At 36.5% G+C, this 16,159-nt stretch overlaps 1 protein-coding gene across 1 annotated transcript in view; it reads right to left on the bottom strand.

The window, feature by feature from the left end:
* The window catches only part of FANCC (FA complementation group C), a 167,218-nt gene that overhangs the window by 42,704 nt on the left and 108,355 nt on the right, over positions 1 to 16,159 (bottom strand). The window contains exon 8 of the mRNA XM_044661369.1: positions 367 to 419. Within this exon, the coding sequence (XP_044517304.1) occupies positions 367 to 419 (53 nt within the window). The remainder of the gene's footprint in view (positions 1 to 366; positions 420 to 16,159) is intronic.

Raw genomic sequence — 16,159 nt, 5'->3', positions numbered from 1 at the left:
CACATTGCTGCTTCCCATTATTCTGAGTTAAAAAATTCCCAGAGTGAATTAATCCAACATTGTTTTAACATTATCAATAGAATCACACACACACACAAAAACAAACAAATAAGACAGATATCTTACATAAACCTTAAGTTTACAGCACTAAATTCAAATGAGCTGTCTGAATTTGATTATTTCCTATATCTTCCCTGGATAATGATGTTTTTCTCAATAAAGGAAAAAAGCTAGCATGGAAAAATCTGCAAGTGACTTAAACTCTAATTGTCAGTACTCTAAAGTTATTTTTGACTGTCATTTAAATTTAGTTTTAAAACTGAATGCCTTAGATTAACTGTCCAAAAACCATTAAATGATACTTGCCTAAAAATTTCATCAACAATTCTGAATATGCTGGGATGGCAGGCTGCTTGAGGCTATGAGAGAAAAAAAAGAAGAAAGTATAAATGACATCAACAGTTAAGAGATTACCAAGAATATGGATTATTAAATTATCATTCCCACCACTTCTAGCCCAGCCTCTTGGGCTAGAAAAGACAAAAATTATATTCTTTCCAAGGCTTAAAAAAAAGAGTAAATGAATTAATTATTCAGTGACACATAAAGAAAAAAACACTGTCACTTCAAAAATAGACCACAAGAAGCTCCTTAAAGTCTCAGACTGTGCTCTGTTTCTTTGGACGCATCAAAAAAGACTCACAAAGAATCTCCACATATTGTAAGTGCTCTATAAACATTTTCTCACAGTGGAAGTGAAGCAACCAATTATGTTAGTGATAAAAACTGTGGTTCTTCCTACTAAAATAATTTATTATGAAGATGAAGTCCTATTTATTTGTATTTATTCTTTATATTAATTAATATATTTTTATGCATGTTGTCACCTCCATCAGACTTGTTTCATCTTTTGGGAACACCAACACCCAGGATAATACTTGACACATAGTAAGCACTTAATGCTTGTTGATAAATTGATGATGATAATAATGGTGTAAAATCTTAGATTAACATGATTCTTTTCTAAGTGATCAAAATTCTTTTAGAGGTTAGCAACTAGGTAATAGGGTCATTATTCTGTAACTAGTGATATGACTTGACAAAAAATGAAGAACCTGACACTTAAAGGGTTAAAGTAATTTTCTTAAGTAATTTCTGTTGTGAGACTAAAAAGTTTCAGTTCATTGCAGCATCATGATGATTCTGAAAAGAAACGACTATTTGCGTCATTAAAAAGAGAAATTTTGGAAGGTTTATCTGAATCATCATGACATAAACTTTATTGGCATCTGGCACATAAGATATAAATATTTTTATGTCCTAATGAGTTGTAAATTATATTTCTTACTCTAGGAAGCAGTATCCTACAGTGGCTAAAAAAAACCAACTCAACAATATTTAAAAAAACAACCCACCCAACTAATAAAAACAAACAAAAAAATTTTCCCCCAATTCCCAGAAACCAAGACATTGTTTCTCAAGTTTTTATTTTTATTTTTTGGCCAGACTCTAAAAAAGGAATGCACCTCACTTCCATGAGCTTTCCTACTCATTATATTCAGTCATAAAATTATGTTTTTAGTTGCTGCATTGAATGTATGCCATCTAGTGTTCATGAGTATTCATAGCTGGCTGCCCAGGCATAAAGCAAAATGCTTTTAGTAACAGAAGTCTCCAAGTAATCGTTAATAAAAAGGAAATAGAATTGATGTGTTGGCAAAAGATTTATCTTTGATTGTTTTAAGGACAGGGCCTTGTGACCTCCAAGTTACAATCCTCCACTTTAAAGTGATAACATCTAAATGAAACTTCTTTTTTGTCATCTTTTCCCTTTTTCCTAACCCCCATAGAACCTGGCATCCATATCCAAAATAACTACAATGTTAAAAAGTAAATTATCTACTTAAGAAAAGTTTGGCAGAAAGGTTAAGTCTATGAAATATGAGAAGAGCCAGATTATTTTCTCCTCTAACGTTAGGCAAGTAATTTAGCTGTCTTTTCAGTTTCCTGATATTTAATAACAGAGATGCCAACCATTAACTGATTCGTATGAAGTGTTCTGTGAATATTGAATCCTTAATACATATTTTGCAGAAAAAATGCCAGAAGAGTTTCTCAGGAAACTTTAAACTAGAAATGCTAGGCTATAAAAATAAAATTGAAGAAATATGTCAATAGCATATTCATTCCAATATTCAAAGCACTGATTATTACACTAATGTTGAGCACTCTTTCCTACTTAGCAGACAGTCAGGAGGAGTCATCCCATGTTGGCCACCATGTTTCTGAATTTTAGATAGGCTGGTTCTTGAACAGCTGACATTGTCAGTTGGCAGGACTGTACTAAGAATCTTCCCCGCCTTGGTAGGACCTGCAATAGCTTGATTTTACTTGTTGTATAACCTTCAAAAACCCAGGGTTACCACCACGCCACACTGAGTATTGGTGTAGGAGTTTAACGAAGATCATACATGCAGTACAGAAAAACAATCGAACATGAATAGAAAAAACTATATATCGAGTTTCATTTATGGTTACTAAAATAGTTTTTCCAGAGATTTGTTTATAGACAAAATATTCCTACAGAAATGATTTGAAAGGAGGAGCACTTTTAGATCCTAATAGATCAAAAAATGTGTTAATCAAGCAATAAATACTATTACACACCTACTATGTGCCAGGCACTATGTTAAATGCTGAGGATACAAAAAGAGGCAAAAGCGGACCCTGTCCTCAAGTTGCTTACATCTAGTGGGGAAATAAATATATGCAAACAAGCTATACACAGAGTAAATAGGAAATAATTAACAGAGGGAAGGCAGTGGGGTTAAGAGGGATTGGGAAAGGCTTCCTGGAGAAGGCAGGATTTTATCTGGGTCCTACAGGAAGGCGGGAAGGTCAGCAGTCAGAGAGGAGAAGGGAAAGCATTCTAGGCACAGGAGCAGCCAGGACAATAATATCACTGGATGGAAGAGTACATGTTGGGTAGTGAAGTGTAAGAAGGCTGGACAGGCAGGAGGAGGCTAGATTATGATGGGCTTCACATGCCAGACAGCATTTGTTTCTCTTCGTGGAGCCAACAGAAAGCTGCTGGAGTTTATCAAACAAGTTAGGAGGATGGAGCCAACAGGCAGAGGCTGAAGCAGGCACAGCCACCAGTGGGCTATTTCAGTAATCCAGGGAGGATATAAAGTCAGGGAGGGCTGGCACTAGAGCTGTGGTGGCAGGGGTGGCAGTGAAGATGACATATTTGTGTCAGACGGGCTTTGGCAACAGATTAGATATGGGGGTCTAAGAGAGAGTGGGCAAGCCAGGTTGTGAGTCTGAGGTATAGGAATATGGTGTTGCCCTCTATTATATTCCTGGGGGTTGTCTTTTGAGGATTTAATGTAGAGGGTGATCTATGGCTCTTTCGATGTCTGTTTTGCCCTCTTGCTCAAGAATATCAGGGCAGTTTTCTTGGATAACATCTTGTAATATGATGTCAAGACTTCTGGTTTTTTTCCTAGGTTTTCAAGTAGATCAATGATTCTTAAATTGTCTCTCCTGGACCTGTTTTCCAGGTCAGTTGTCTTTTCAATGAGATATTTTCATGTTTCCTTCTTTTTTTTTCTTTTTTTGATTTTGCTTATATAATTCTTGCTGTCTTATAAGATCATTAGCTTCTACTTGCCCAATTCTAGTCTTTAAAGACTGATTTTCAGCTATGATCTTTAGATTTTCTTTTTCGGTTTGGTCTATCCTGCTTTTTCATGGCATCCAACAGGTCAATTCTGGTCTCCAATTTGCTTATTATTACTTCATGTGATTTCTGTGCTTCTTTTCCCAAGTTTTACAAGTGGGAGATTCTGTCTTTTAAATGGTTATTTTCTTTCTGAATTACTTGCATTTCTATTTCCCACTTTTCTTGCCATTTTTCTTCTATCTTTCTTACTTGGTTCTTGAACTCCATTTTGTGTTCCTCAAGAGCATGTGACCAATTTCCATTTTGGGGGGAAAGTTTGGGGTGTGCTTCCTTGTTTGTCACTCTTTGCTGTACTCTGTACTCTGCTCTTTTTCTCCATAGAAGTTATCCAGTGTCCAAGGCTCACTCTGTTTTATCTTATTCTTTTGGTACTTGTGGATTATAGTTCTTAGGTGTTGGGGACCATTGCTGTGTTAGTTTTATCCTCCCTTCTCAGCCAGAAATCTGAGTGAGGAGGGCAGGCAGCTACAGAGATACAGAGCAGTTTTTTCCAGTCTCTGCAGTGTCTGTTGTGGGCAGCCCATCTCTGTGTTATCTCTCCTTGCTCCTCAGCCTTGGGGGCCAAGTCTGGGCACCAAGACCTTGCACTGTCCTCAGGGATAAGACTGTGGTGCCCTCAGCCAGCTCTTGAGAATTTAGAAATTGCCCCAGCCTTCACCCTGACTCTGGTGTGTGTGTGTGTGTGGTGTGTGTGTGTGTGTGTGTGTGTGTGTGTGTGTGTGTGTGTGTGATCAGCTCACACTTTGGTAGAAGTAATTTTACCCCCTTACAGCATGGAAATGCCCAAACCTTGCCTACCTTCAAGGTTGCGCCTCTTGGCAGAGCCCCTTCCCACATCTGATTTTGATTTTTGTCCTTTTGAGACATTTTGTTGTGATCACTACTAGGGTGAGTCATAAAGTTCCTTCAACTCTGTAGCCATCTTAGCCCAGAAGTCCAGTGTTGCCCTCTAGAGTAAAAAGGAAGGTAGGAAATGGGGAAGACTTAGGGGGGAAATAACTAATAAGAACTTTTTCTTAAAATTAAAATGTGTAGTTTAATATTCAACTAAGGATCAAAAGTATTGATTACAGCTAAGCAGGTTTTGTCACTAACCTGTTGTGTGACTCAGAGAGATAGTAAGACAATTAACCTGTCTGCTCCCACATTTGCAAAGTTGGACACGACTAAATAACAGAGTGACGACAAATCCAATTGCTCTTTTAGTTATCCCAATTTCTCCTTCAATGTTAAGAAAGCCACATAAGAGCCAGCAAGAATTCATTGAGTATTATTATAATTTCCAAATAGAAGAAGAAATAAGTTCACCAAATGTATAGAATAAGGATGTAATCAGAATAATTAAGGAAATAAAAAAATAATGTTCAAATGGTTAATTTAATTCAAGAAAACATAACTGGAATTTTGTTTTCCTTTATGCTATATACTCTGTAGTGTTTTCATATTATGTAGCATCCTCTCTACTTTTCTTCTTCTTATGCATTTGTCTCTGTAAAGGCCCTTCTATCTGAAACTTCTAACTTTTAGTTATTCATAACCTGTGACCTATTTTTTAAAAATAGTTAAGCCATCAGGAGGAAGGGAAACTTACTTAAATAGTCATTGTAGAAGTTTACATTTTAAAAACAGTTTCCTTTCTGCTGCCTTGAAGCTTTGAACAGACCCTTCTTATTTGAAACCTTTATTGGTCATTTTGAAAGAGAAACTCTTTACATTCCCCAAGCACATCATTTAATGGTCAGTGAATATCCCCATGAACATTCAAATGCATCAAGGCCAGGGAAGTAGTTTGGTGACATCAAATCACAAAAGCAAAATTCTGGATGCTTTTCATATCAGCAGAATTCTTAAAACCATTTTTGAAACAAGGGTAGTTTTTATGTGGTGATCAAAGCTAATTTATTGAAATTCACTCAGTATCTTTCACAATAGCAATAGGAAATATATAGAAGATATAAGCTTTCTGTATTAAAAAAAACTTTCAAAGAACCAAACATAAATAGATATTTTCTCAGGATTCTCAAACCACACAGATCTTCTATATTCTATTCTGAATTTCTAAGAATTAGGGCATTCTCTTTCCTATAAAAATAAGAAAAGAAAAAGTATCCCTTCCTGTTTCCTGTCTACAAATCTGTTTTTCTACATCCCAACAAAATCTGCTGCTTATCAGGATATTATCTTCTCCATATGGCTTAACTATTTTCATTTGTGAGCTATTTCAAATCCAACTGAGGATGTAATAAAGAAGTTGACTTGATTTTCATTTCCTACTTCATAACCATGTATCTGAAAAAGAATGTAGAAAGATGGCAATTGAGCACATTTAATATTTATTAAGTGCTTACTATGTGCTAGGCACAGAGAATATTGATTCACTCATCACATACTGAAATATGGCTTCTGTCTCCAGTACATATTACTGACTGTAAATGACATTCAATAGTTTCTTCTCAGTTCATATGCTGGGATATTTCCTTACTACCCTAAATCCTCTCCTTGGTGTAGTTCCTTTCCATAGTCTTAATATTTTTTTCTCCATTCTTAGGATTATATATTTTTTTCTTTTCCTTATAAATAGAAAAAAAAAAAGATAGCCTATCCTCATCTGAGTTAAATTGAATATAAAAGATGACCTACCCTCTACTAAGTGCTGAGTAATAATGCTATATTTGCAACTCTGTGTGTACAGGTGGGGAATGAGGGCCAGTATTATTTCTTCCATATTTCAGTAACAGTAATTCCTACTCTTTGGAGACTGTGATTGTTTAATTGGGTACTTTTTGTCTCTTTTCAGTGTGGATAACCATTTCATTTCATCTAACCATTAACTAAGGTCAGATGAAAGAACAGATGATAAAGTGGCAAAATCTAAGGAAAAAAATCTATTTTTTCTATCATTTTTAATAATTAGTTTCAAACTTAGGAATAGGAAGAGAAATCTAAGATTTTAGAGACTGACAAGAAGCAGAGAACAATCATGTGAGGAACAATCTACCTTTTTCTCACACTTCAGTGACTTTTTCTTGTTTTATTTTCCACTAAAATAAATTTATTTTGCATAGACCTAGAAGAGATTTTTCTTTTTAGTTTATTGTTATATAACTTAAAATAATTGTCTTATAAACAGAATCTTTCAAAGAATCAGATGACTATAGTTCAAATCAATATTCAACAAAAATTTTAAAAAAATATCTATTATAGGGCAGCTGGGTAGCTCAGTGGAGTGAGAGTCAGGCCTAGAGACAGGAGGTCCTAGGTTCAAACCCGGCCTCAGCCACTTCCCAGCTGTGTGACCCTGGGCAAGTCACTTGACCTCCATTGCCCACCCTTACCACTTTCCCACCTATGAGACAATACACCGAAATTAAGGGTTTAAAAAAATATCTATTATATCCAAAGTCAAGGTAAGGGGCAGCACCCTCAGAGTAGATAGAATTTGACATTAGAAAGGAAAACCTGGGTTCAAATACTGTCTTTGACAAATATTTATTACTACTTAACCCTGAGCATCCTTTTTGCCTTTAACACTAAGTATGGAGGCTAATGCAGAAGAGCAATGAGGGTTAGGCAACTGAGGTTAAGTGACTTGCCTATGGTCACACAGCTAGGAAGTGTCCAAGGTCAAATTTGAACCCAGGGCCTCCTGTCTCCAGGCCAATCCACTAAGCTACCTAGCAGTCCTAATGTCAATTAATTTCTAAGGGCTCTACTCTTTAAGACCATATAAGTCCCCAAGAATGCGCCAACCTTAGATCAACGAAATTCCAAGCTCACTGCCCATCCTTAGTCTATGTTCTAGTGCGTTAGTGCATTGTTAGTCTACATTCTAGAGGATAACAAGGGAAGAAGCCCACTCCCTTCTCCTGAGGGGATAGAAGACAGATGTCTCTAGATAAGAAAACAAAAGGTAACTTGCAGAAGAAGAGGGGTGCTCTGTGGGGATGGGGAGTCCTTCATAGTCTCAGCCCTGGCAGAAGAAAGGGCTTTGGCAGGCGGAACAGGGAGAGAGTGGTCAGGGAAGAGGCCAGGCCAGCTCTGCAGGAAGGAGGCTGAGCTCAGCACAGTCACAGGGGTGCAAGGGGAGAAAGACGACTTCAAGGAAAGGCTGATCGGCAAGATGAGGAGTCAGGGCTTCCTGTAAGATTCTGTCCTGAGGCCAGTACCTGACAAGGGCTTTGCTGGTGACTGTGTGGAGGCTCATTTGGAAGAGGAGAAATGTAAAGCCAAAGTTGCATACAAAAGCAAAGAGGACCTGGGCAAATAAAGCTAAGGGGATGGATGTGAAGTTTTGTGGAGGTAGAATGAACAAGACATAGCAATGATGGGGGAAGGAAAGACTGAGGGAGGGGAAGAAGAAAAGCATTTGCTAAGTACCTACTAAGTGCCAAGCACTGTGCTAAATAATACTACAACCCTGGGAGGTAGGTAGTTTTATTATCCCCATTTTATAATTATAAGGAAACCAAGGTAGAGAGTTTAAGTGACTTGAACAAGGCCATATAGCTTGAATTCAGGTCTTCTTGTCCCTAGACTCAGTGACCACAAGGGGTGACTGGGAACATGGTGGTATTTTGGGGGGGGGGGTGGGCATAGGAAAGTTTGGAAGAGAGGAAGGTTGGGGACTGGGGAGGCAACCAGTGCATTCTGTTCTAGACATGCTGAATTGCAGATGTCTGTTCAGGTGGAGATGTCCCACAGGCAGTGAGTGGTGGAGGACTGGCAGCAAAGAGAGAGAGAGACTAAGGCTGGCTATGTAGACTCTGAACTCAAAGTGCTGGTGAGAGAACAATGGAGAGATCGTAGGGAAAGAAGAAAAGAGGATCTTAGGGGATACTAAAAGCTAGGGGAAGAGAGCAGTGACCTAAAAGGCAAGGGAAGCATTTACAAGAGGGGTTTTCAGTAGTGTCAAAAATGGAAGAGGCAAAGGGGATGAGAATTAAGAGAAGACAATTAGATTTTGCAATTAAGAAATGATAACATTTTTATTTTAGTCAAGTAGTGGAGTTGAAAACCGGGCTTTAGAAGGAACAGTGTAAGAACTGATCAGACAAATCCAGACACCATTAATTTACACCACAGGCTACCACATACTTGGCTCACCTGTTCTCTCTAATCTAAAATTACATTTTTTCTGAATTAGGAATACCTTTTTTTTGCAAAAATCCAAACTAACTATATCATAGGAGGGATTTTAAATAAAGATTCTACTTTTTAAATATTAGGATTACACTCTAATATTTAAATATGGATTCTACACCAGGTTTTCTTATAATAATGAAGTCCTTGGCTTGACTTTATTGAAAAAAATTATGAAAATGATCCATTTTATCAAAATTCAGCTTCCACCATTAAAGGGAGGTATACCTATAAATATGTTTTTCTCCTTGTGACATTATCCTTTTATTTCTGCCAGTGCTAAAAAACACTAAATAAGAAGAATGTAAACATCCATTTTACATTACAGGATCTATTTGTTTCAAAATATACAAACCGCTTTCAACAAGTTTTAGTTTGGAAAAAATATTCTTTTAATCCTTACCAGATGCTGTTTATACTGGAACATTTTTTTTTCAGTACATGCAATTACTGTTTAATTAGTGATAAATCTGTCACTCCAGTACTTTTGTGTTTAACTTAACAAATACCAAATGTACCTCTGCTCTTTAAGTATATAGGTTTATTCTCATATTATGGGATAAGGAATGGGGAGAAAGAAATTCAGGAAGACAAAGTGACAAATTATTACAGGTATGTCTTGTTTTGATTGTTAAATAAAAGTCTGAACAAAGCAGCATTCCTCTTACCAGAATTTAAATTCAATTTCTTACATCCAGATGAGTTTTGCAGACTAGTCTGAGTAAAGGATCCTTGGCATTCTGCTGCCTTAAGTATTAGTCTTTGACTTCTAAAGATGCTCAGTTCTACGACTACTTTAGTTCCTTTAACTTCTCTGATTAGGCTCCAATTCTCTAACTTTAATAGAAAAAAGAAACTTCAAAATGATGTTCCCTACTTTGCAAAGGATGGTGACAGGCACACTACTATACTGTTGGTAGAACTGGAAATTTGTCTCATTCTGTTGCATATCAATTTGAAATTATTCAGGAAAGGGAATGCAACTCTAAGTAATTTTTGACCTAGGTATCACACTACTGGGCATATACTTCAAGGAAATCAAAAAGGATAGAAAATTGAGGTCCAATATGTTTTATTCCAAAATATTCATGGTGGCATCTTATGTAGTAGCAAAAAAAAAGAAAAACAAAGTAGGTGTCAATCAAATGGAGAATGGCTAAAAAATCCTAATATGTAATTAATGGATTATTATTGTGCAGGAAGAAATAATAAATCTGAAGAATTCAGAACAACATGGGAAGACTTTAATAACATGGTAAAGAACAAAAGAAAAAATCAAAATAACTATCTACACTATAAATATAACAATGAAGATGAAAAGATCACTAAAAAGAAAAGATCACTAACTTTGAAATTATTGAGAAAACAGCCAAAGTCTCAGAACAGGTAATGTAACATACCATCCTGCTAATGGCAGAAAAGCAAGGAACTACTAGCACAGCATGATATATGTTGTCGGATGTGGTTACTGAAGCAGGGTTTGACAGATGTGGTCAGTAATATCTCCTTTCAGATAAAGAACTATATTCCTATGATAAATTTGCTTAATTGTTTTTCTTTGTTATTAGGTAGGTTCCATCTGGGAGGGATGGGAATTAAAATGACTGTGTAAAGGCAAAAAGCATCAATAAAACATTTTGTTTTTTTAAAGGATGGCATCAAAGGATCTGGTGCCCCCCAGAGGCTCACAGTGGTTAGTGTAACCATTCTGGCAAGTTTGGATTCCTGCCGTCTGTCAACAAGTTGTTAGGACAAAATTTTTCCTTGCTGTTGTGAAAAAAATCTTTTTTGTATTGCTAAGTTATATGCTATAGATTAGAGGATTAATAAATGAGAAGACATAACAGTTACTCAAAACCAAGTCATTACGGAAAGGTCATACAACCACAAACAAAGATTTTCTCCAAGATGGAAGAAATTCTTCATTTTTTACAATATTTTTTTCAGCTTTTAGAAAATAAAATAATGGATTCAAAACTCTGCAAATAAGGAATTTTCATTTAAGACATTTTATGGTCTCACCGAGAGCATAAAAATAACCTCATTTGTCCTATCCCTTATGTAAGCAAATAAGGATAACACTGGTTTGAACACTTTTTCTAAAAAGTGGAGAAAAAAATATTAGTTCAGCTCAGCAGACTCCTTAGCTGGAAAACAATAAGGAAACTTTGATTTCAAAATAATATATGTGCAAAATAATAATAATGATGTATTTGCATCATTGTATATTTCTCTCCTTTATCTACCATTCCCTACCTCTTTTTTATGAACAAATCTAGTTGTGAAAGGTGAGTAAGCAGTTCTTTTGGACCTAGCAGGAATGTCAGCACTGTGGACTGGCCAAAGGAGTGGGGTAATGGAAGGGCATGGGAACCAGAGTACAATAGTAAAGCCTGGTATGCTGGCTGGTAGCACAACATAGTGTCGCCATGCCACCCACCCAGCACTTTCCACTCTCATGTCGAATCCTAACAATAGCATTCTGGGCTCCAAAGCCTGCATCTTAACTGGAAAACATAACATACTTCTGATTCTGAGCCAGGCTTGGGAAAGTGGACGGTGCCAAGAAAGCTGCATAATTAGTGAATGGCTTTCAGAGTTGGAGGTGACATCAGTTTTTAAGGTCAGAATCTGAATCTGCGGATTATAGTCTTCCTGTACCCTGGCTGTCACCAAAACACAAGGACATCTGCTTCTGAAGAGTTTCTAACACAATTTACACAGTAAACGACAAACTAGGGTTAACACTGTTATTCATTTAGAGGCAACAAAATATTGTGGGTAGGCATGTAGTTGTGAGAGAGAAAGCCACAAGCCGAGCTGAGAAGGAAAATAGGTTCCTGAAAAATGATTCCATTTAAGAAGGCTGGTGCTTTTCACATAATTCTCTTTATTTTCTTATAGTTGCAAGGAAAATGCAGTGCCTTCAAGTTCCTGAGAGGACAGAGAACATTTAGGAAGGTCATTTCCCAACGTGCAACCTGTCTAACACTTCTCTTTTGTTTTTATTATGTCTTGGTAACTACAGAATTCCTAGTCTAATCTATATTTTCCCAAAGGATAAAAACTTAACTAACAATATGCTATATAAAATGCAAGTTACTTAGACCATCACACTTTAATTACTCTCAGAATTCAAATTTAATGTAATGGCTATCAGGTTTCTCCTGTAAGAAGAAACATGCATAGCAGTCTTGTGCTATTTTGGGTCTCACAGATCTCTCTGATATTTCTACATAGTCATGTCACTATTCCCTGATTTAATACTGTGATAAATTTGTCAGATGATGCAATTATGAAGCAGATTATTCAAGTTATTTTTATAATCGTTTAGTTATATCACTACCTAATTCCTTTTCTAGTTGGTCTATTGGCACTATAGTTTTAAAATGTCCTAATAAGAACCTTCCAAATAAGAACCTTCTGTCAGGGCCTTTGAGCTCATCATTTTATATTGTAATTACCTTCTTGAACCATGATGCACTCTAAAGTCACATCGCGACAAGTGTACAATATATCAAATCAAATACTACCCTTTATGAATCCCCCTTCCTCTAAAAAAAGAAGGCCTTTTAAACAATGTAACATATACTATAAAACTTGGTGTTTTTTTATAAATATTATGAATTGATTGTCCCAGGTAGAAATGACTTAAAGGAGATGAGCTTCAGTTGTAAACTGGAAGTCAAAAACTGTGTTTGCATCATATAATGGGAGTATTTTTCCACTTTAACATATATCAGTGTTGTATTTTTATGGAATGCTTTACCCATTTCTTATCTACATAATGGGACAAGGAGAAGGTTCAGACAATAACCAGAAAAAATGCATAGAGTTAGAAAATAAAGCCTATGAAAAAATATTAAAATACCTGGAATTGTCTTAGAGAAGACTAAAAGACAATAATAATTCTAAAACAGAGAATGGAGATCAACTTAAATTGTAGCATAAGGGATATGTAGCTATGAGAAGAATTTAATGACAGTAAGGTCAAGGTCTCAAATGGGTTCACGAAATCAAAGGTTCTTAAATCTTTGTTGAGGAAATGCTTTAAAAAACAGGATATAGTCTAGCTTTTCTGATATGACATGATGCTGTCAGAAAATGGAAGTAAGTAGATGTTCTAATAAGGCCTTTAAAAATTAAAAGTTTAAAGTCTTTCATTTTTTTTTTTTTGGTTGTCATCAAAGCCAGATCATCCGGTAAACTTTCAAATAAGCTAGATCTAATTTGATCTACCTATAGACTAATGAAGCAAAAAATAAGAAATTATTGCAAAGTTATCTCAGTTAATTTAAGAATTTTATCCTGAACTGATATACAGATGAAGACAAATCAGTTTCTATGGGATGAGAGATAAGGCACAGAATATTATGGTAGAAATTATGTAAGCAATAAGATAAATGAAAGAAAATATTGTTTTAAATAGAAACATGATACAAATAAGCTACCAAAAATAACATAAAGGAAAGACAAATGTGAGAGAGAATGAATGACCTATCAGAAAACCAGTGCCTAGATTCAAAATAAAAGGGAAGTTTTATTCAGTCCCATTTATATATCAGCAAGTCTCAGAACATTCCATGGGAAAAAGTTAGCATAATCTATATTCTAAATCTTAAACAGGAAATGGAAATCTATATATCCTACCTGGTTCCCCACTGGTTAACAATACTTAAATGTGAAAAAATGATCCTCTTCTCTATACTCCATTTGCCAAAATTTAAAAGATAGTTTAGACAGTCTTTGGTATCTACAACTTCTTCTGGTTATGAAAATTAATGAGAAAATATTTAAATACTAATGAAACTCATTAAAGAAAGATATAGCATAGATATGCCATATTCTTCTGAATTTTTTTCCCACAGTCCATATATATTTTTAGCACAGTTCCTAAAAAGGGCAACTCCAAAAGAAAAACATACCTTTTAGTTACTGAGCAAGTAATGATTAGGAGGGACTAGACACGATGGTAAAATTGGAAGAAGTAGTACAGCTAGGCTCCCCACCATAATTACACCAACCTGAGCATGATGGACCCAGTAACCATCAGGAAATGAAAGGAGAAACTACAATAGGTCATCTTTCTAGCCCAAGAATAAAAATTCACCCAATGAACAAGTGACCGGAAGAGGTTGGAAAGACATCTCTGTGAGCCTGGGTTGGAAGCTGGTCCAGAGGACAATGTGATGGGCCTTGTAGGCAGCAGCAAAGATTGCAATACCAGCAGCAGTGCCAGAAGCTCTCATCCTCCCTCCCTATCCCTACTCCCTCCCCCAAAGGCAAGGGATTTGCATACTTGGTCAGAAAGAAATTATAGGGGACTTCTATGAGGGCCCTGGGTACAGGATTGGAGACTGTTTGGCAACTGTATAGTTGCAGGGTCTAGGGGAGCACTTGTGGGCACATGGAAGCAGGTTTCTAATTATTAGAAGTACTTCTAGGGTAGAAAGGCTTAATACTTGCAGTCCCAGGGGAGCACAGAACTTTTCACCAACCAGTAAAGCAGGAACTATACCTCTCCCCAGCCTACACTGCCTTGGAAGCACTGAAAACTTATAGAATCATAGAACTAAGCTATGAAAACAGCAGGGCAAAAAACCTTGAAGCCTGGGAGAGTGACCTACTCCAATATCTTCCTAGCCCAGAGGTGAGCAGAATCCAACAGAATCCCAACAGAATTCAAATATTTTTTTAAATCCTTACCTTCCAGCTTAGAATCAATACTCTAAGGCAAAATAGCAGTAAGGGCTAGGCAGTGGGGATTAAGTGACTTGCCCAGGGTCACACAGCTGGGAAGTGTCTGAGACCAGATTTGAACCCAGGACCTCCCATCTCTAGGCCTGACTCTCAATCCACTGAGCCACCCAGCTGCCCAAAGAATTAAAAACATTTTAAATCCTGGAAAAATGAGTAACTAACAACAATAAAAAAAAGAATATGAGCATAAAAAACTATTATGGTGACAGAAGCTCAAGACAATTTGGAAGATATAAACCTGAAAATACCTATAAGCAAAGCCTCAAAAAAAAAAAAAAAAAAACCAGATTGCACACAAATCCAATAAGAATCCCTCTCTCCTCAGTGAAGATTTTCACAATCAAATGGGAGTGGAAGATGAAAAATTGAGAAAAGAAATGAGACCAATTCAGGAAAAGTGATGAAAAACAAAAACAATTAACAGCTTGGAAAAAGAGGCACGAAAATACTGATGAAAATAATATCTTAAAAAATAGAATTGGCCAAATGGAAAAAGAGGTATAAAATTTCACTGAAGAAAATAATGTTTTTAAAATTAGAATTGGGCAAGTTGAAGCTAATGACTCCAGGAATAAAGAAACAATAAAACAAAGTAAGGATTTCATTTTTCTTTGCTCCTCCACCCCTGACACCTGGCAGAGGAGGGGACTGAGAGGTGGGAAAGGAGGGCAGATAGTCACTTTATTTTCTTTTATTTTATTTCTTGATTCCTTTAAATCCATACTTTCTCTTAGAATCGATAAAAAGTTTCAGTTCAAGGCAGAAAAGCAGTAAGGGCTAGGCAACTGGGATTAAGTAATTTGTGCAGGATCATACAGCTAGGAAGTGTCTGAGGCCAGATTTAAAAGCAGGTCCTCCTGACTCCAAGCCTGGCACTCTATCCACTGAGACACCTAATTGCTCTGTTTGCTTTATTTATAAACAAAATAATAAAATGTGTTGCTCAGAACTGGGAGGGGGCAACAAGTAATGGTTAAGGGTCTAAAAGAGAATATTTTATCAAGCAGTCAGGTGTTCCCATTATTAATAAAACAAAGTACACATTCTATAATTTGACAGATAATGAGGCCCCAATTGATCGATTGTCTCAAATTCATACTTTCAAAGGATTAGCAGTCTTACCAAAGTGGGTATTCTCTCCACCTAATCTCCGTCCCTCCCTCCCATCATGTAAGACTGTTGTCTACTTTTTGGAAATCTTGCGGGGGTTGGAGGAGTCCCACACAACATGCTGAGGCCTTTCCTTTATTTCTCTTCACATTTTGTCAAGATCAGGGAAGCCCTTATTGCCTATCTTTTTTCATTCCTTGCTCTTGCTACATTACTGGCTCACCTTCTATTTCAAGAATATTATCTCCCTAAGGCTAGAGAATGAGCTCCCCAAACTATTTATTAAGCTACCTTACCAGGATTGGGTGTCTCTGGTCATTCGAGAGGGCCACTGACCTCTAAGTTACCTCATCGGTTAGGATGCTGGCCTAACCAATAAATGGATATTGTCAACAATATTCTTAC

Source organism: Gracilinanus agilis, chromosome 1 (assembly GCF_016433145.1).
Source record: "Gracilinanus agilis isolate LMUSP501 chromosome 1, AgileGrace, whole genome shotgun sequence".
In the NCBI taxonomy this organism is placed as follows: Eukaryota; Metazoa; Chordata; class Mammalia; order Didelphimorphia; family Didelphidae; genus Gracilinanus; species Gracilinanus agilis.
Note: the sequence above shows the minus strand (reverse complement) of the source record. Positions and strands in the feature narration are given on the sequence as shown.